The 20521-nt window shown below is 34.7% G+C and overlaps 3 protein-coding genes across 7 annotated transcripts in view; 2 read left to right on the top strand and 1 right to left on the bottom strand.

The window, feature by feature from the left end:
- Positions 1-6821, top strand: part of LOC117210266 (chondroadherin-like protein) — a 169281-nt gene extending 162460 nt beyond the window's left edge. For all 4 annotated transcript variants that reach the window (XM_033453101.1, XM_033453100.1, XM_033453099.1 and 1 more), the window contains 4 exons: positions 2114-2266; positions 4342-4522; positions 4633-4772; positions 5684-6821. In XM_033453101.1, the coding sequence (XP_033308992.1) occupies positions 2114-2266; positions 4342-4522; positions 4633-4772; positions 5684-5952 (743 nt within the window). In that variant the 3' untranslated portion in view covers positions 5953-6821. The remainder of the gene's footprint in view (positions 1-2113; positions 2267-4341; positions 4523-4632; positions 4773-5683) is intronic.
- A 4059-nt stretch (positions 6822-10880) lies between these two features.
- On the top strand, positions 10881-13290 carry LOC117210268 (GATA zinc finger domain-containing protein 8-like). The gene is made up of 2 exons (XM_033453102.1): positions 10881-12140; positions 12211-13290. The coding sequence occupies exons 1-2, from the start codon at positions 11255-11257 to the stop codon at positions 12714-12716; spliced, it is 1392 nt and encodes a 463-aa protein (XP_033308993.1). The 5' UTR covers positions 10881-11254; the 3' UTR covers positions 12717-13290.
- LOC117210258 (protein lin-54 homolog) lies at positions 13049-20105 on the bottom strand. Of its 2 annotated transcripts, none has more exons than XM_033453083.1 (12): positions 19796-20105; positions 18198-18594; positions 17817-18137; positions 17473-17727; positions 17135-17353; positions 16931-17047; positions 16699-16836; positions 16371-16610; positions 16098-16303; positions 15579-15822; positions 15304-15500; positions 13049-15225 (listed from the first exon to the last, which is right to left on the bottom strand). In XM_033453083.1, the coding sequence occupies exons 2-12, from the start codon at positions 18582-18584 to the stop codon at positions 15042-15044; spliced, it is 2508 nt and encodes an 835-aa protein (XP_033308974.1). In that variant the 5' UTR covers positions 18585-18594; positions 19796-20105; the 3' UTR covers positions 13049-15041. The 2 variants fall into 2 exon arrangements, with proteins under 2 accessions (XP_033308974.1, XP_033308975.1); XM_033453084.1 differs by having other exon boundaries at positions 17491-17727.
- Positions 20106-20521: the final 416 nt, after the last annotated feature.

The following is a 20521-nucleotide window of genomic DNA, read 5'->3' as shown; positions in this document are numbered from 1 at the left end:
GTCCGCTCTGTATCGCGTCGTTCGCGATGGGTAGACTGTTTCTTCGCAATTTGCGGACGTTTATGCAAATTCATATGGTTACGAGTACCACTAAAAAGAATGGAATATCGTACTTTGAATATTTTACGTGTTTTCGCACGATATATGCATGCTGTGCTTCGTTTGTATCTTCAAATATGCCATAATCACATGGAAATTCGCGATATGGTAATAGGTAATATTTCTTATACAGTTTTATTGTATAGGATTCGCGCTAAAATGAGAATACTCGTGAAGATTCATATTTTTAGGAAAACAATTAAAAGAATGGAAAGGGATTTGGCTGGCTCATCGTCGAATTATCGTAACGAGCACTATGATTATCTTGTATCATTCTCACATGTTGCGTTCGTTGTCTGTGCGTCTGTGCATCTTTGCAGCTTCGAAGATTTTACTTCGAACTTGATATTTCTGATCCATCGGACTTGCAACGATTCCATTTGAAATCTGAGTTTCGTGTCGTTCGAGAACGATTCGCTCGTCTTATTATACCAACTTCCTAGCTCAAGTACTAGACTGTAATCCACTTATATTCGATTAACCTCGTAACTTTACAGTGCGTGCACGCGCGTGCATCGCCGACCTTTTCGCATGCGAGCAATAAGGTCATCGATAGAGTTAATATCTGTATTTATTCTTAGACGCGAATTAGCTCGTCTCTAAAAAAGAGGGCCGCGTCGTAACTTTCAAGCAGATCGATTCGCGCAGTGGCAGTGCCTCTTCAAGGGTGAGACCGACCCTTCGCTCCAACTCCGTGCTTTACTTTCTTCTGTCGACTTCTATTTTCAGACCTGCGATAGAAAAAGAACAAATCTGTCTATTCGGATCTGTCTATTCCTTTCTTTTTCAGCTCTCTATCTTTTGCGATCTATGAATGGGACGATGAGTCGTCGTCGTCGTCGTCGTCGTCGTCGTTGCCTGAACCAATAACAACGACAACGTTTCTACAAATCCTGAGAAACCTCTCTTTACCTGACGCGTATCTTAGACACTATAGATCTTTCGTTCCAATGTTTTTCGTTATAAATTTCCCTAAACGATCGTGTTACTAACCTAACTTACATTGCAGAGAGAAAGCATTACCATGCTATCTGGCCAAAGCTTGCGAACGATAATCCGCAGACACGTGCCGCAGCCAATCAGCGTCGTTCCTTCTGCAGATTTTCCACGAAAGACAGACGCTGATTGTCTGCGACACGTGTCTGCGGACAGTCGTCTGACTGCGTAAGCTTAGCTTAAGAGTACGGCTTATTCGTGGTTCGCTGCTGCGGATATTCCATCGCATACCTGATCATCTTTTTAATTCGATATTACCAGCATGTACTCTGAAAACACGGTTTCCACGTAACACGGTGGAAAAATTACCGCGGCCATTTTACAACGCGATATTCTCGTAACTCGATTTCCATATAACGCGACTTAATAGAAGACTTGGACAGCGTTCGTATAACACGAATATTTCCATCACGCTGTTTTGCTTTCGCTTGAAACACGATGTCGATAGAACGTATTACTACCGCGTTACAATAGGATTCACTGTAATAACGCAGGATACAGGATCGTTACGACGGTATATGAAACTGGTAAAATTACTATATGTAAAACTATCGATTTTGTAAAGCATCGGTGAAACCGGGACCATTCCTTGACGAACGCTGAAACGATATACAGGGTGGTTGGTAACTGGTGGTACAAGCGGAAAAGGGGTGATTCTACGCGAAAAAAGAAGTCGAAAATATAGAACAAAAATTTTTCGTTCGAGGCTTTGTTTTCGAGAAAATCGACTTTGAATTTTCTGTCGGTACGTCTCGTTATAACGGATCTCACTGTAGATCGTTGTCTCGATTGACGTTATTTTTTTAATTTTTAAAATTTAACAATTTTTAAATCTTTATTCTATATTTTCGACCTCTTTTTTCGCGTAGAATCATCCCCTTTCCGCTTGTACCACCAGTTACCAACCACCCTGTATATTAGCAGATAATACAGAACGTAATTGTTGTTGAATGGAACACGTTAGTCGTGTCATAGAGAAATATAGGCGATAAAAATTCTCTTTTTCCTGTGTTATCAGGTCTGAAAAGCCTGGATTCGTTAGGACTGGCGCACAATCAGCTTCGTGAAGTGCCGGCCCGTGTGTTTGCCCATTTGACGCAATTAAACTCTTTGGAGCTGGACGGAAATCAAATTACACACGTGGATCCGGATGCGTTCATCGGTCTCGAGGGTAAGCGTAATCACGATTTCATGCGATTCCTTTGAAACGTCTCGGCACGCGGCGCGCTCGGCAAAACGCCATTATTTCTATCGCATCGCCTCGCACGCCTCGGATAACCGATTTTCCATCAAACGCGTACACCGAGCTGCGTCGATCTCGATTTTCCGTCGACGACAAGAGCCAACGTCGCGAGAACCGTGCTAATCGAAATTATTTCCGACAGTTCCCGTAAACTGCCTTTGTAACCGTTCAGTCGCTTATTTCGTTCGAGAACGATCGTTGCACGTAACGATATTAAATCGTTCGATCGTCTAACGTTGCGTTCTAACGTAGAAATTTGAAACGGCGATCCTGCGGAAAAATCTTCGTTGATCGTTGTCGGCGTCGAACGTTCGTTTAACGACAATTTGCTGATAGGTGGAACGTCGGTGAAATTCGCGAGTGCCTGCCTGCCTTAGAGCGTGATTTCGCGAAAAAAAGAAGATCGTCGGCGATTCGATTAAAAATTTGATTAAAAAATTAAAAAAAGAAAGGGTAATTTACGTAAATTCAATGGAAATAATCTCGCAGAGAGGAAGTTAAACGAGAGGCACGTTATGGCAAGGTTGTTCTGAAGGGAAACAGTCGTCGCTCTTTTCAAACTCGATGACCTTTTTCCGACAAGATCCTGGAAATTCCTCGCTGAGGAGTTAGCGAACAGATTGAACTTTTCTATGATTATGCGATGAAGTCTGCCTGTTTGACGTACAAACAGGTAGCAGACTCGATCGAATGGACGTTGTGCCCCGGGCGGAATCGAGGAAACTTGAAAGTTGCATGCACGTCGATGAAATATCACCTTGCTACATCGTGACTGCGCGACGATTACAGGTCGATTATACCGTACAGCACGGATCGGCACGTACCGTGACGGATAGTGTGAACGGTCTGATTTAAAGCGCACGTTTCAATATTGTATGGTGCCGGCACCATTCCGAACGTAACGCGGTGGAACGGATCCGCTATACGATATGTAACGTAGGATGTCTCTGAAATCATGGTACAAGCGATCGGGTGGTAATTCTACGTGTAAAAATAAGTCGAAAAGAAAGAATAACGTTTTTTCGTTCGAGGCTTCGTTTTCGAGAAAAATGAGTTTGAAGATCGGTGCGGTACGCGTGCACCAATTGTACGTTTCCATGAATTTCGATCGATAATGTATATTGTACGTTTAATAGTGCGTTTGGTGATATGTTTAAGTACACAGACACGAAGAAGAACAGAAGTTTGACAAACGGAAGAATTAACTTACACGGTTACCCGACCGGTTTTCAGACTCGTTTTTTTCGAAAACGAAGCCTTAAACGAAGAAACGTTATTCCTTATTTTCTGCTTATTTTTACGCGTAGAATCACCAGCCAACCGCTTGTACCGCTTCGCTTCGAAGACACTCTGTGCATGAACAGTCCTTAATTCGACGAAAACAGCCTGAAATAGACGAATGTATAGCAGTTGTCGCGTCTGAAATTGCAATTTAAACGATAGCTCGCGGCTCGCGCTTTCTTTGTAAGGCGTACTTTGTACGTATAAGATATTCCTTTGCTCGATAATTGGTTTGAAACACCGATTATTCAACGTTAATAAACAGAAAAGGACGAAACGATTCGATAAATAAACTTTCCAATAATCGATCGATGGTAATAGCAATTCAAGCGAGCTACGCTTTGCTGTAAACAAACAAAAAAAGCGTTGGACGACCATTTTTACGCGTGCCATGCCGTTAACGGGGCAAATATCTGCGCGTTTATGGCTCTGCAGCCCTCTATAATCTAAATAACTCGATCCAAATTACTTGTCATCACGCGATTATCCAACGCACGTCTCTCGCCTTATCGAGGGAAAACAATTTAAAGAACGTGAAGAAACAAAGCGTATCGATCGTAGCCAACGAACGAATTGGAATCGTCGAGGAACGAAATCTTTCCTACGTTCAACGTAAACGCGTGGCGTTCTGTTCGACCGTCGATTAATTAGCCTCGTTTCCGCCCAAAAACCTGTCGCATTACGACTACGCTCACGCGTGCTATATTTTAATCGAATTACAGAGAACCTGCAATATCTGCGACTGGGCGATAATAATTTACACTCGGTGCCGAGCGACGCGTTACGCCGTCTACATCGATTACGTCACCTCGATTTAAAGGCCAATAACATTACCGTGCTCCCGGAGGACGCTTTCACCGGATACGGTGACTCCATTACGTTTCTCAACCTGCAGAAGAACCTGTAATTTCAATTATTTCGTTAAGAAAACGATATTTCTCTTCTAGTAGAACTCTAGCATCGTAAACGGCCACGTTCTCCTCTCTTTCTCTTTTCTTTTTCCCTTTCTTTAGAATCAAGGTGTTGCCGCCCTTGGTTTTCGAAAATTTGAATTCCCTGGAAACGCTGAGTCTGCAGAACAACAAGCTCACGCACATACAGGAGGAAGTGACTGAAAATATCGTGGACACCCTACGACACATCGATATCACAGGTAAATGTCAAGGATTCGTTCGAACCTGCTTGGAGGGAGGGCAACGCGTAAGTCGTGTTCCTGGGAGAGTCCCCGTTGGCTATACAACGAGCCTCTCTTGGAAATCGATCTGATCTAGCAGGATTTTGTGGAACGAAATGCACCATATTCGCGTTATTAGTATTGCTCGATGTTAAAGGAAAGAAAACGCAGAATCGAAAAGAAGAAAACGCTTATTATCAGGAACTTACCGGTTGCTTGCTTATCGCGAAGAGGCAGCTCAGGCTGCCGCAAATAACGCGGTAAATTAAAAAAGCCAGTCCCTGTAATTGCCAGTCTTTCCTCTGCATTTCCTTCTATGAAATTTTAACCACTCGTACGATGTTTCGTATAATTCCGCGAATGTGTCTAATTGAACGACAAACGAAAGATTTGAAACGTAAATGAAAGCAGTCGTCGAGTAAAAGTATAGGAACGAAATATCGCGAAGAGTGGAGCAAAATATTTCAAGAGTTAGTTAACGAACTCGCCGACGAGTTTTTAAGTCGGAGGATTCAGAAAGCAGCGACTGCGACTCGGACAAGTGGTAGTCATTAAGAGACGTCATTATCGTGTGAACGGAGAAACACTCGTTTTAAATAATGCCCTGTAAGATCTACGAACGAGCGCTGCTCCTGCAACATCGTAAAGCTTAACAGGCCACAATCGAGCCAAGCTCTTTCTCCACAAAGATATCTCGGTTCGCCAGAGCGATTCAATAGCCAGCGTAAAATGAATTAGTCGTTTAAGAAATTACAGTTGCCCGAACTAATAAAAACTACGGAGGAAATGATCGGCTGGAAGTATATGCAAAAATAAAAGAAATTAACGAATAACAAATACGTACACTCGCCATTTATCTGAAACATTTTCCACTTGCACTTTTTCCACAGACAACCCTCTGATCTGCAACTGCGAGCTACGATGGTACACTGCTTGGCTGGGGAATTTACGCGACAAGGACGACGAGAGGATGTCGAGGAAGCGCACTGTGTGCACCATGCCCAACGAACATCGGGAGTACTCCGTTCAAAACATACCGTTGGAGAGAATGGGTTGCGTCGGTGAAAACGCTGGAAGAACCTCGTCGACTGGCAGCTGCGGCGTTTACATCAATATGATGCTAGAAATAGCAACAGTGACCGTCGTTGCTATGCTCTAACTGCGATGTTCGATGCCGTTATGTCACGTTATGTCCGGACATCTCAGTTTCCCCTAGCGTAAATTTATTCCCCTGATTCGCGAACGCGAATGCTTGCTACCGGCGGCGTTATCCTCGTTTGCTCCACTTTCGTTGGCCAGCGAATTTATCGTTCTTCTGTCGTCGTGCAATCATGCCACGGTCGCGGAGACGTGACACGATTGAACGATTTATAGCTTAATCCTTTATGTAGTCTCACTTTCGACGATTGCAATTCTACCGCTGCGCAATTCGAGTAAATCTACTTAACGAGCAAGTGTATCGAGAGCTGGTCGAAAGTCGTGGGAAATGTTTGCGCGTGATATCGTATCGTTGAGTCGTAAGGAAATCGAAGATTTTTTTTTTTTTTTTTTGATGTTCTTTATCTTATCGATACTTTTCCTTTTTATCGTGCGAAAGACGAAGGGAAAAGAAAAGAACGTATCGAGCACGATGTCGTTCGATCAGGAGTAGAACGAAACCGAAGAACGATACGATTGCGTATAATACAGCACCCGTGTACATCTCAGTTGTCGCGTCTGACTGGTCGAATTCCAAGGTCGAAATCGTAGGTGTTCCATCGGGAACGAACGACGGTCAAAGAATATCTGAAACGGGGCAAGAGAGAACTCGATCGCGACGTACGATAACAGGGTGAAAAAGGAGCCCTCGATGTCATAAATAATTGTAAGAGCCTTTTTCATCGAACGTTACATATCAAGATCGTTGCCAAGTATTTTATGGATGTCTGTTAAAGCTCGCATGAACGCGAGACGCGTAGCATAACTTGATAGAAAATTCGAATGTCTATAGTTTAGCCGTCACTCATCCACGGACATTCATCTTATACATATCAACGCGTTCCTTAAATCATTGGGACGATGTCGTCGACATTTCTTAATGTTCGCACTTCGTACGTCACAATCTCACGTAATAGTAATATAGACGATAGGTCGTCGATCTCCAGTTTCTGTTGTTGCTGAAAGTTGCGAAAATATTGGTCAGATAGCCTGACCGACGGTATTTACGATAAATTAATTTTTCCTATTTTATTCGACGTTTCTATCTGAAGATATTTTGTTCCGGTTCGAAAATTATACGAAGTTACGTTACTTAATTTATTATCTGGATATCGGTTCCACGTATTTACGTTATTTCAGGAAGAATCGCCAATTTATTACGTTACTCGGCCGATAAATATTCGGTGGAAACCGAGTAATCCGGTGATCGATATTCAGGCGTGCTCTTTAGCCTGCAATCTTTGCCGGTGATATCTTGAGATCGTTCAGCTGCTTAACTCCATTCACAAAGGACCGACCGGTCGAAATGAAATAACGACTGCTGATGAAACGTAATATACTCAACAGGAAACCGACACTTGTCAATTCTGGTAGAGCACGACCGCGATCATTCAAGTGGCTTGTCGCTTCTGTTTTGTAGGCTCTACTTGCGCTCTAGACGTCGACATTTATACGGCGCGTGATAAAATTACACCGTCTTTCAGCAACGCCGCGAGATGAGACGGCAAAACGATCGTAGTACGTACGTCGCAGTTACGCTTTTGCCGCACCATCCTTCGTTTCAACTAGACGCTTTAAATTCCCCTCCTTGTTATAGCAACGCACGGATTGTGACGTGCGAACACACCACGTATGCTTGTATTTCGAGTTGCGAAACGTGTTCGAAGTTCGTTCGATACGCGCGGCAAACGTCAAAGATATCTGTAATATTTTTCGACGAACGCGGAAAATTCGATTGTTACGCGGAAACGAAGAAAGTATAGAGACAAATCCTGCACGTAATTATTATATTGTCGGATTACATTAAACGATCTAGAGATATATGTATATCATAGGGGCGAGTTGATTAATCTGTTGCGAGTATTTGTTGGTAAAACGGTAAACCATCATCGAACACCTTTCGTACACTGTATACCGCGCGATATAATTATTAATTATCGATAATGCGTTCACAGAACGCAGAGTCATAAATAAGTTACACATGGAAAGTACATCGTGTTTTACTATTCGATAAATAGAGTAATAAAAAAGTAATAAGATTAAGGCATTAATATTACGAATAATATACTGCATATCGAAATTAGGTTAATGATAATATTACGTCGTGACACGAACCACTATGAAACCTAATGGAAATCGAAGGAAAATCATAAAAATTTTCGTTTTTTTTTTTCAAATTTATACGATTTATAGAATTATCGATTGTCCTCGAAATAGATACTACGTATGATTTAAAACATCGATCTGATCGATTTTATTTCATTGATAAATCAAGTTTCTTTTTCAAAACTTTTTGAGCTATACCGAAAGTATCGGAGGGATGACAAGATATTAAGAAAATATTTTTTCCTTCGATCGAAAAAGGGAGAAGGTTCGTGCCAATATCACACAACACACACATATCATTTATACGCCCAAAATTTTACCTGTAAAATAATGGTTAATTAAGGCTTCACTGATATAATCTCTAAAGATCATATACATATCGTGAACGTGAGATTTAAGAGAATTTATTTGTTAATATATATATAATATATGTACGTTACATATATATACACATTATTACGATCATCAAAGATATATTATATACCTATATATTATATATATACATATACGCATTGGATGTTTTTTCTAAGAAGTTTCATCGATATAAAAATACAAAGTTGTTATTTACGTGCTGTCGTTACAAGTGAATAATCTCATTACAGATTATTTCAGCCCAGTATCTATTTAATGATTGTCCAGTACTTTCTTCTCTGACACGAATTTTCTTTATTAGTTGGGACTTGAAAGAAATATTAAGCTTCGTTTAAACGATACGCCGAGTGGTATTCTTTGCAGGCCCTACACATAGCTTAGAATCCTCAGGAGGCATATCGAAGATACGTTTTCTTCATATCTTACTACTTTGATGCCAATTATTCTGTTAAAAGAAAAAGATTCGCTTGAACGACAGCACGTGAATGATTATAAGTTGACGAAAAATACCAGTAGATACAGAAATAAAGAGAATAGTAACGTTAGCATAGATGCACTTATCCAGTGAGGCAGGAGTTTAGATCCCAAGATTAAAGACTGAATCGACGGGAAAGAAGTAGAAAAATGTATAAGTATATCCGTTTCCGCATTGATCCTAGCTTTCGTCGAGCAATATCGGTCTCTTGTTTCATTTTACCTATCAACAGTACCTTATATATTCGCGACTTTCTCAAAAACTTTTTACTAGAACTTGCTACATGATATCGACGGATCATAGATTTCTTCCTAATTGTACTATCTTCTTCATTGACATATTATCAAAAGAAAAACCAAGGGACTCCTGACTCACATAGTGAAACATATCCCTTTAGGTGATCGTAGAACGATGAAACGGGCTAGTCGCTTGCGCGTATTCGCGTCGGAGACACCCAAAGAACCATGTCGAGACATATCTCTGATGGCCGTAGGTTTTAGTCTCGCCGGCTGCGTTGTTATTATTACTAATTATTATAAGCGGTATTTTTGTACAGTGTCTTACAGTGATGGAGTCGTTGCAGGCGCAGCCGACGAGCCGTTCACGGCATAGCCATATTATACATAATATAAATATATATACATACATATATTTATTTCAATTATAGCGCGTAATACTCTGAAAACCTTTCTTTGGCGTACACATGATACATACAGAGATGCGTATACACGCATGTAAACGTAAATTAAAAAAGCGTCAGTTTAACGAAACGAAAGGGAAAGTGCAAGTAAAAACGGAGAACAAATACACAATGTCAAGAAAGGATTTGTTCGTATAAACAACTTCAAGAACGGAGCTTTTCTCTGTCTCTGTCTCTGTCCGTCTGTCTTTCTGTCTCTCTCTCTTTCTCTCTCTCTCTCTCTCTCTCTCTCTCTCTCTCTCTCTCTCTCTTCCTCTTCCTCTCTCTTTCTCTCTGTTTTCATTGAACTTCGGTGGATATCTTTACTTGTATCTATCTCGGTGCTCTCTTATATTGTCCGCTTCGTTACCTCTCAAAGAATCATTTAAATTTCCCCAACTTATAATTACTGTGTACGCTGGTAAATATCACATACACGCGAGAGACATGCAAGCATATACACACGTACAAATAATAATTTTACAAGCATAGGATACACGTACGATAGATTATATGTACGGACACATTACTACCTAGATACCTATATGTTATTTCCTCTTTGATTAAGAGTAGATAATTAATCTGTGTAAGAGCCATACGAAGTTCGTGTGAAATTGAAATACGAATGAGAAAGAAGGATTCTATCGCAAAGGATACATACACATACACACGTACACACGCACACGGAAAATCCATGCCTAAAATGACATATCGGTGTTACAACGTATAAATATATATATATATAAATATGATTATAAATATATAAATATAAATATTATGTAAAACACAGATACACACATAAAATTCGTCTGTATATGTCTATAAATATTGTTACATATATATATGGTCACTATAATGATAATTATTACGTGATATGTATTACGAAACATCTTTTTCTCGCAATGGTCCGTGATATGGGCATCTACTCAGATTCTAATGTCTATATGTCATTGTTTATTATGTCGTTAACAATTAACGTGTATATGTGAAACTTTCAAAACGAATAAAAGGTACCTAAGCATATGACCATCGTCATCTTATTTCCTTTCTACCGAATCCTTGTCTGTTTTCATTTATACCATAGTTAGCTGTACTAAGAAGTACTCTATAATTGATTAATTTTTACAACAATATAAGCATCAAGGAATAAATATAAATGGAAGAGTAATTTATTTTTAAAAAATACAAAAAATTTGTATTTTCAAATACTTTATTGATCTATCGAACAATCGTGGTAACAGATCATACTCAAACAATCGATTCAACCAGTAACCAATAACTTCGTTTATCTGCATTCACGTGTTAGAAAATAAGGTTATGTCACGCGTGACGAAGGTAAGAAATACATACTGGGTTATTGTTTTGAAATTTATTACAGTGAATTTTAAACATTAAATGTTTATAACTGTTTTATAATTGTTAATAATAACATACCCGAATAAACGGTAAGGCAGTTTGCTAAATTTATTTGATAAAATACTATAATTACGTCTATATTACAATTTTTAAAAACTGTAAAAGTACGTATTTTAAAACCAATATTGTTCATTTACGAATAAACATTAACAATAGTAATCAAACTGGTAACTTTTAATTATTTAAAACCGTAAAGGCTTTCAACATTTTTAAATCATGACTCGATATGCAAGAGCTAAAGGTTCAAAAGCTTCAAATGAAAGAATACCCAATGAAGCTACACCATGGCATGTAATGAAACAACAATTAATTGAAAATTTATCAAAAAAAGAAGAATCTATTGGAGAAACAAAAACTGTTAAAGAATTGCTGGGTGACACACAAAATACAACTACTACTAATAATGTTGAAAATGCTAATAGTTCATGGGCAGAATTTCCAAACAATTCTAAAACAAAACATAATGTAATGATGCATAAAGTACAGAAAAAGCAAAAGACTATTAGCAAAGATAATCCTGCAGCAGAAATAAACAGTAAGGAACACCAAGAAGATGTATATCAATATAATACAAGTAACGATAAGAAAAGAAAAAAAGATAAACGCAATACATTAGAAATTAAGGAAAATAATATTGATGCAGTAATCAATATGAATGAATCACAAAATGAAAATGATATACCTTCCAAACGCCAAAAACGCAATATGAAGAAAAGAAATTTGAATGAAAGTGTATCCAAAACCACAGAAAATGATAACAATGATAGTATTGAACCAGAAAATACAAATAATAACAAGAACGGAAATAAAGAAATTAATAAACCACAAAAAAGTTTTAATACAAACTTTCCAGTTAAATCACAGAACTTCAAGAATATTCCAAATAAGTTTGGTATGAAAAAGATTGACAATCAGAAAAGGAAGAGGAAACCACCTAAAATTCGGGATGATAAGGAACACAAAAGAAGAAAGCCAGATGTAGCCCCTTCGAAAATAACCATTAATGGTGTAGAATTAGAAATTGTGAAATTTGACGGGTTTCCAGTCAAAAAAGAAGATGCAGATAGACTAAGTGATTTAAAACAGAAAATGATCATGAAAGGTACATTGTATTAGTAAACTTTTTATAATGGTATATTAAACATTTTTTAATCATTTTCGTCATTTTGTAGGTATTCCACAAAAAGAAATAAATGCAGCAATGAAACTGGAAAGGAGAAAAGCTGAAAAAGCACTAGCTAGAATTAGAAAATGTGTATGTTTTCATTGTCGTAAATCTGGACATAATTTATCTGATTGTCCTGAACTTGGATCAGAACAAGCAGGAACTGGAATCTGTTTTAAATGTGGATCAACAGAACATACTCATTTCGAGTGTAAAGTAGCTAAGCCAATGGAATTCAGATATGCAACTTGTTTCATTTGTCGCGAACAAGGGCACATTGCTAAACAATGCCCTGATAATCCTAAAGGAATTTATCCTCAAGGAGGAGCTTGTAAAATTTGTGGAGATGTTACACATTTGAAGAAGGACTGTCCGGATTTGATCAAAGGAAAGGAAGAAAATACCATTACAGTAAATACAATTGCAAATGGTAATTTAGAATCCCTAGGAGGGGACATAAATAGCATAGATGAAAAAGATAATAAAAAGACTAAAAAAATAGTGAAATTTTAATAAGTACTTAAAATAGAAATAAATACACGTATTTTTATGTATAATGTAAACTTTTTGTATATAATTCAATGCTTGCTATGTAAACGTAAGATTTATTGAAAGGTACATGTGTCTGACATGTATATACATACATTATCTTCATACATATACTTTAACATTATTTAAACCACCATCATGAAAAATCTGATATCAAATAACATATAATATCATTACAATTTATGTATTATCTATTTACATTATATTGGAATTTTTAAATCAATTAAAACTTTTTACATATTAATTGTACAATGTGATCATGAAATTATTTATTCATTTAAATAAATTTTCCTAAGTTAAAGGAATAAATTATTTATTAAACTCTATGATATCAGATTTTTTCTCCCTATGTACAGAGGACAAATTATAAAGATATACGTAGATATACAAATATTATCTGTACATAGTAGTAGTTTCTTATATATATGTATCAGCATCATTTGCAAAATTTGTAATGTTAATTTTAAATTTATATTTCTATATTTAATCTGTTATACAAATGACATGTAACAAGTAGAAACATACGATTAATTTTTCATTACCGTAATTTTCTTTTGAGACATCTAAATAAATGTCTCAATTTCTATTCACACAATTTTTATCTTATTATATTATGAATCTGTACAATTTATATACTTAAAATAAACATTATCATTTGAAGTATGAATTTTATGAATATATATGTATTTATATGTATCTGTACCTATATTACACTTGTTCTTACACTATTCCATATATATAATATATAAACTCTCTATATTTTATATTAATCTGCTACATAAAAGTTATACTTTAATCACCTCTAATGGCAGACAGATATTATTACTACTGCAGTGATGAATAAAGTCAACACACAATGAGAAATATCCATTTATCTGTACCTATTAAATCTTTAATTTATATATTAGACAATTGCATTCTCAATATCTTAATTCACTGTAATGCTCTGTCATTAATTATTTAAATAATTCCTCATATTAAATAATATACAATAATAATTAAATTCAAAGAGACAATTTATTGCAACACATAATGAAAAACTTTTATTTTAGAATTGTTAGAAGTTGTGCGATATTACATATCGTAAGAAAACGTACGGAAATGTCCTAATATATTTTCTTCAAAAGTATGCTAATTATAAAATGCACAAACGTAACTCAATGAAAGAAAATTTCCCAACCTCCTTTTAAAAAATCTGTTAATATTAGCTATAGACGAAGAACATCGATAAAGAAAAAATCATAAAAATACAACATTATTCAGAAATAACTGGAGTAACTTTTACTTTTACAAATAACGTAAGTTTTTCAAATATTTTTGATAATGATAACGATTATAAACAAATTCAATTTCATTGAAAATTAGCGTTTCTCTTTTGTAAACTTTTAAACTAACATATATACACCAAGCTATTCTGAAATTAACCAAGAAAAATCAATTTTTCGATTTAAGATAAATATATTAAATTAACATGCAATATGGAAATCTTAAATAATATAAACCATTAGGTTAAACGCATTTAATTTTGAGCTCATTAATCACATTGCCTAGCGATAAAAAATCGAGTGTTTTCGCTATTCCATAAAACTCCATCCATCATCCAATATTCTATGAATACATGCATTTCTTTTCATTAAAACATCTGAACTTTTATGCTAATCAGGAATTAATTAATTAGAAATTCAAATTTAGATACAAAGTATAGAACATTCAATGTACAGATACTTCTTACTACTTTAGCCTCTTGCTTTAATTTCCAATAAAATCTTTTTAAAATGTAATTGACAAATATATAAATATTTTTTGTTATCTTATATATTTGTGTTACAAATTTTCATGTAAAATTTCATTCAACCGTTCTATTTCTATTATTTCTAAACTTGCTTTTATATTCTTGATATATTACATGATAAAATAACAACTAATTTTATATTATTTTTATCAAATTCTCAATGAAAATAAAAATAATTTAGTAATAGACTTTTTAACCACACATAACTGAGCACTCGCTATGTTATGATAAACATATCTATAACTTCGAAAGTGCAATTTATCATTATAAAAGAAACCTCTCATATGTTAGTAAGACAAAATTAGAAAACGGTTGAATGTATAACATTTTAATACCTTTCACCATTATCTTTGGTATGTAACACTTATATATAGTTAGTATGACCAATTATCAAATTAAGAAGTACCAATAACTAACATCTTCAATTTTGTGACTTCAGGATAGGTCCGCAAACTTCGAACATTTTGAACATTATATTTTTCCTTAGAATGTACCTGCTAGGTAGCTTCAGCTTTGTGTGCTGATTCTATGATTTCCTTGAGGCAGCGACCAAATTCCTCGATTATAAGTCTTTGTGATGTTTCATCATCAAACATGTTACGTTCTGCTTCATCAGCTTGCGCCATTAAGCACTCACACGTTATTTGTACTACTTTATCAGTCAAAAAATTAAATGGCTGCCTGTAAAATATGTATCACAAGCATGTAATTCGTAATATTTCTATCTTTTCCTTTCTTTCCAGTATTTCTTAAACATACCTTGCACCAGTATTTGATGTAGCGGGTGGCCTAAAAGCCATTTCCGATAATTGTAATTTTGTCTTATTTAGCGTAAGTTGTGCAGTTCTTACTTCGGCTGCTTCAGCTAGGTCTTTTAAAGATTTCTTCTCTAAATTCGGTTCTTCTACATTACGACACCCTATACATTTACAATTAGCAGAACAAGGAATCTTAGCCTAGTAAAATAAAAAATATTTTAGCGAAAATATTTTATTATTTTTAAAAACATTTATGTTTATGGCCATTTATTATACCTCGTAACATTCACAATAATTCTTTAAACATCCACTTCGTTTACAGTTGCAACCTTTGTTATGTCTACGTATATCATCGCCAGTTTCACGACCTTTGCCAATTTTTGGACGAAAAGCATTTGGATTACGCTCCAAACAGGACTTAATAGCACGTTGTCTTTCCTCTTCATTTCCAAGATTATTAGAACAGTTATTACAGTTGCACATATGACAAAATTCTCCATTCGCAAAGCAGTCACAATATCTGCAGCAAAACATATTTACGACTTATTGCTTTCATTTATTAAAACGCAATTAAAATAATGATGTATTAATGTGAAAATCAAATATTTCTTACATCACAAAACAATCTTCTAATTAAAAACGTAATATAACATCTATTGTGGACTGTCACTTTACAACAAAATAAAAAAATGAAAAGCAATACCTGATGTTCAGTTTTTAAAAGTACAATCATAACAATGATATTATATATTCAAAAATTATGTGAATTAGTTTACAGTCTTATGTTATACTTACAATTTAAGACATTGTGATTTAGTGCAATTGCATGGTTTTCTCGGCCGAATACCATTTGGCTCAACACTGGTATATGATCTTTGAGAGCTTTTACTTTCTATAACAGATCCCACAGATAAAGTCCCTGTTGAAGTCTGCAAATTTTGTGAATTACCTAGTAAACCAGATGTTGCTTGTTGAGATTTCAATTTTACATCGTCTGCTGGCTATAAGAGATAAATAATATTATTCTATGCATATCACGAATATTCTAATGAAAGAAATATACTAAACCTGTTGCTGAATATATTGGGCTGGTAAAACTACAATATTTCCCACATTCGAATTTGTTGAAAGAACAGCTTGCCCAGATGCTAATTGACTTAAAGCAGATGCTGGGATAGCAACTGCATTTTTTGATTGGTTGGCTACTGTTGCAGTTGCTGGAATTAATAATCTTTGCCCACTTCCTGTTAATGTAGCCTTAGGTGCAACTGTCCTTAATGGTTGATTGCTAGTATTTAATGGAACTACCTGCATTTTGTTTGCAAAAAAAAGACATGATGTATATAAGTAAATTTTCTAGTATTTTTCGATGATTATATATTCTATTTTTACAAACCTTAACAATCTGTTGTTGACCTCCTATTTTTTGGCCAACACCAACAGTTTGTAAAGTTGTTTGTGATTTCGTTTTACCCACAGTAACAACATTTGTAGTACCTGATGATGGAGTACTAACTAATCTTACATATTGCACCTTGAAAAGTATTGTATATTTAAGATATTTAAGCTTTAAATATTAATGCAAAGAAAAATATTGCAATGTTTTGATTTTATGAAAAAAATATTACTTGTCTGCCAGGCATTTGTATTTGATGTACTTGATTAGATCCAGTAACAATGTTTTGATTTGCTGGTATTCTAATAACTTGTCCACTTCCAAGGACAGTTCCGGGTTTTAAAGAACTCTATCAAAATATTTTATAATTAGCATAGAGATATTTAAAAAATATTAAAATTATATTAAAAATATGCATCACATGCATACAACTAACCTGTCGTATAATCACTTTCTGTGGACTTTGTTGGACAGATGATTTATTAGAAGAGGAAAATGTTGATTGCTGATTTGAAATTGTCGAAGCTTTAACTTGTGTGTTTACTGTAGGGGCAGGTAATATCTTTGTTGGCGATTTGATTGTATTACTTGGAACTATAGTCATTTTAGAGGGTTGAGAACTTGATGATTGCACTAGTTTATTTACAATTATTCCCTTTAACAAAAATAAACACGAATTAATTATTTCTGAAAGATCTTACATCTTAGTTATTTATTGATTGGAAGATTTTTAATTCTTCCTTTTCATAAAAATAATAAGAAGATAATACTTACTTTTTTCTTTATACTCACTTGTTTCTGTGGTGTTGAGGGCAAAATATGTTGAACTTTGTTAGTGGAAAGTAATCCCATTTGTTGTGCTTGTGCTAATGTTATAGTTTTTGTTGGACTTGTAACATCTTGACTTGACGAACTATTGTTTAAAAATTTTATTGCTTGTGTTTGTTGATTTTCATTTTGGGAACTTGCTATAAGAACTTGTTGACCTGATGGTGCTTGATTTCCAGCTAGTATCATTTTTGTATATACCTAAAATCATGGTAAAAAGGGAAGCTTAATAAATGTTTCAATCCTAAATACAGTAAAAATAACGAATATTATATCACGAATAATCTTACATTTCGATTTTGAGAGGTACTCTGTGCAGTACGTTTTATAGCAGACTGAGCTGTTTTTGCATTCTGTACATTTCCTAATGTGATATTTCCTGAATGACTAGTTGCCATTACAGGCTTACTAGGTTGTGCAGATCTTAACTGAACTATATTACCATCAGCAGATTTTGCCGTTATGAGAGTCTGAGCTAATGATTGTAATTGACCAGCCGATGCTGTTGACGGGTGTGAAATTTTTAAGATTTGGCTAGTACCTTGACCACCAGCTGGAGAGACTATCATAATAGACTGACTTTGCGTAACTTGACCAACATTTGACTTTACCTATTAAAATAATAAACAAATAATAATATATAACCAACATAAGTATTATATACTGTGTACCTGTACTGTAGATGTAGGAAGCCTTTGTAACGTTGGTTTCGTTTGAAATACAATATTTTGATTATTTTGATTTGCTGTTGTATAGATAATATGTTCCTCTTGAGCTTGTTCAGAAACTTCAGTCATTTCCACATCAGGTACAATCGTTTCAGTCTCAATATTACGTCCAATTATTATATGCTCTTCATCCGTTGTCATAACTTCTTCAGCATTCATGCATTCTAACTCAGCTTGAATATTTGCAAATGCTTCAAAGTCATTGGATGAATATTGTTCGTTATTATGCGATAGACTCAGTGCACTCAAGTCTCCATCACCAAGTGTACGTGAATCAAGAGCTAATGGTTCAACCAATGCTCTAGCATTTTGTCCTTTATTTATAGACATGATTACGTCCCTATACAAAATGTTACTTACTGTAGAAACTTATATATTTTAAATGAAAATAAGTATACCAATAATGTACTTCATTTAATTTGTATTGATATTATCTTTTTAGATTATTTCTTTTTACATATAATATGTAATGTAGGATTATATACAGATTTGTAACAAACTACATAATCAACTACATAACAACAATTATAATCAAGAAAGCCATATAGACATATAATATATAATTTCTTAAAATTATCATTCTCGTAAAAATCTTAAATATATAATAAAACCAAGACATTAATTACATAACTGAGTACGGAAACAAAACATACGATACAAAGATTCCTAAGCATAGGTCTATATGCTAGTATAAAATATCAAATTATAAACTATAAACAATTTTAGCAATATTTAATATCATGTCATCATATCACTTATTTATATTTAAAATAACTTTATCTAAGTTAAAAAGGTTTTCCAGATGTCTGTATCTTTCATCATAAACATGTATTTGATGGATACACAGGTTAGAAATTCATAGAATGTAAATCGTTTATATTATAAAGCTCGAAACGTTGTTAGACAATACACAGAAAGAAATATTGTAAACCAACGGAAAAATATAAAACGATTTATGAATTGACTTAAAAACGAAACGAATCGACGACGATTTAAAAATTCAAAAATTCAAATCTTTAAGATGTAGATGTGCCTTTTATAACTACTAAGGGCAGTAGGATTACCTACAAGCACGTCCGACAATATAAAGACCGAGTATAATTCGAATTTTCGAAAATTCGAACAATAAAATTTGAATAATGAAGAAAAATTCGAAGGATAGTCTACTTAGGAACATTAGCGCCATTTATTACTTGAACGCGCCATTTTCCACGAACTGAATTTCTCCAAGTATTTTAATAGTTTTAATGATTTCACAGCAAATCGACATTAATGTACGAAGAAAAATTAAACACTTAATATTTCAAATGGTAATAAAAAAGGAACTTTTCCTAAATATTCGCCTTATAATCGCACAAAATTCAACTTAACCTATAAGTTATCATTTCATATCAGGTACATACAGTGCTGGGTGGGGGCGTGCCACGAAACTTATTTTAATTTTAACAAATAATACAACAATGTCTCTTATATGCTCGTCAAGTATTTAAATTTCACTTAAACTTTTTCCTAAATAAATTAATCGTTCTTATAATACATACCTGGGTGTTCCTTTAATACCTCGAATTTGTTCAAAATCACGCGCCCACCATTGCTGTCCCACAGTGCACTACGCACCGCTGTGTACAAACAGACCCAAAGGTCGTTTAGTATTAAAATTTCAAAGAGAAACGAGAATGACAAGTTCACTGTTACTATAGAGTTATATTTTTTCTTATATGTAATTCAACAAAAGTAAACGTTTTACTTTATCAATCGAATATTACGTCAAAAACAACCAATATTTTCGCGCACTTTGCAAATTTCGATTTCGCCATTTTCACCCTTCCGCGGCTAAAAACACGTCAGCCCTTTAGCGCCCTCTTAGGCCAATAAAAAACCAAGTGTTCCAAAAACTTGAATATTTTGAATGTAAAATATTTCACGAAAAGTTGTATATTGTTATAACTATAATGTTTCTGTCTATAAATTTCTACAAATTTTATTTCTTAAATAAAGGAATGAAAGTCTACCCTTTTATTTATACAGTAACTTAGTTATTAACGTTAATATCAAATGAATTCTGTACTTAAAAAATACACGTATATTCTTATGTTGCGATAGCGAAACACAATACTAATTTGATAGTTAATGACCGTCTAATCAAGTAATGAAATTACTCGAATATTAGAGAGAGCTACTTCTGTATAGTAAAAATATATGTATTAATGTTGCTTATCAATTACTCCTAATTATCAAAAATAGATCTTTAAAATATAAATATATAT

Source organism: Bombus bifarius, unplaced genomic scaffold (genome assembly GCF_011952205.1).
Source record: "Bombus bifarius isolate JDL3187 unplaced genomic scaffold, Bbif_JDL3187 scf7180000008199, whole genome shotgun sequence".
Lineage (NCBI taxonomy): Eukaryota > Metazoa > Arthropoda > Insecta > Hymenoptera > Apidae > Bombus > Bombus bifarius.
The sequence above is the reverse complement of the archived record's forward strand: the minus strand, read 5'-3'. Positions and strand labels throughout refer to the sequence as shown.

Excerpts from the sequence above, each read along its gene's own strand:
- LOC117210268 (XM_033453102.1), top strand. The coding sequence starts at position 11,255 with ATGACTCGATATGCAAGAGCTAAAGGTTCAAAAGCTTCAAATGAAAGA. Across the intron at positions 12,141-12,210 it reads ACAGAAAATGATCATGAAAG|GTATTCCACAAAAAGAAATA; the intron begins GTACATTGTATT and ends GTCATTTTGTAG.
- LOC117210258 (XM_033453083.1), bottom strand. The coding sequence starts at position 18,584 with ATGTCTATAAATAAAGGACAAAATGCTAGAGCATTGGTTGAACCATTA. Across the intron at positions 16,837-16,930 it reads TACAAATGCCTGGCAGACAA|GTGCAATATGTAAGATTAGT; the intron begins GTAATATTTTTT and ends ATACTTTTCAAG. Across the intron at positions 16,611-16,698 it reads GTCAACAACAGATTGTTAAG|GTAGTTCCATTAAATACTAG; the intron begins GTTTGTAAAAAT and ends AACAAAATGCAG.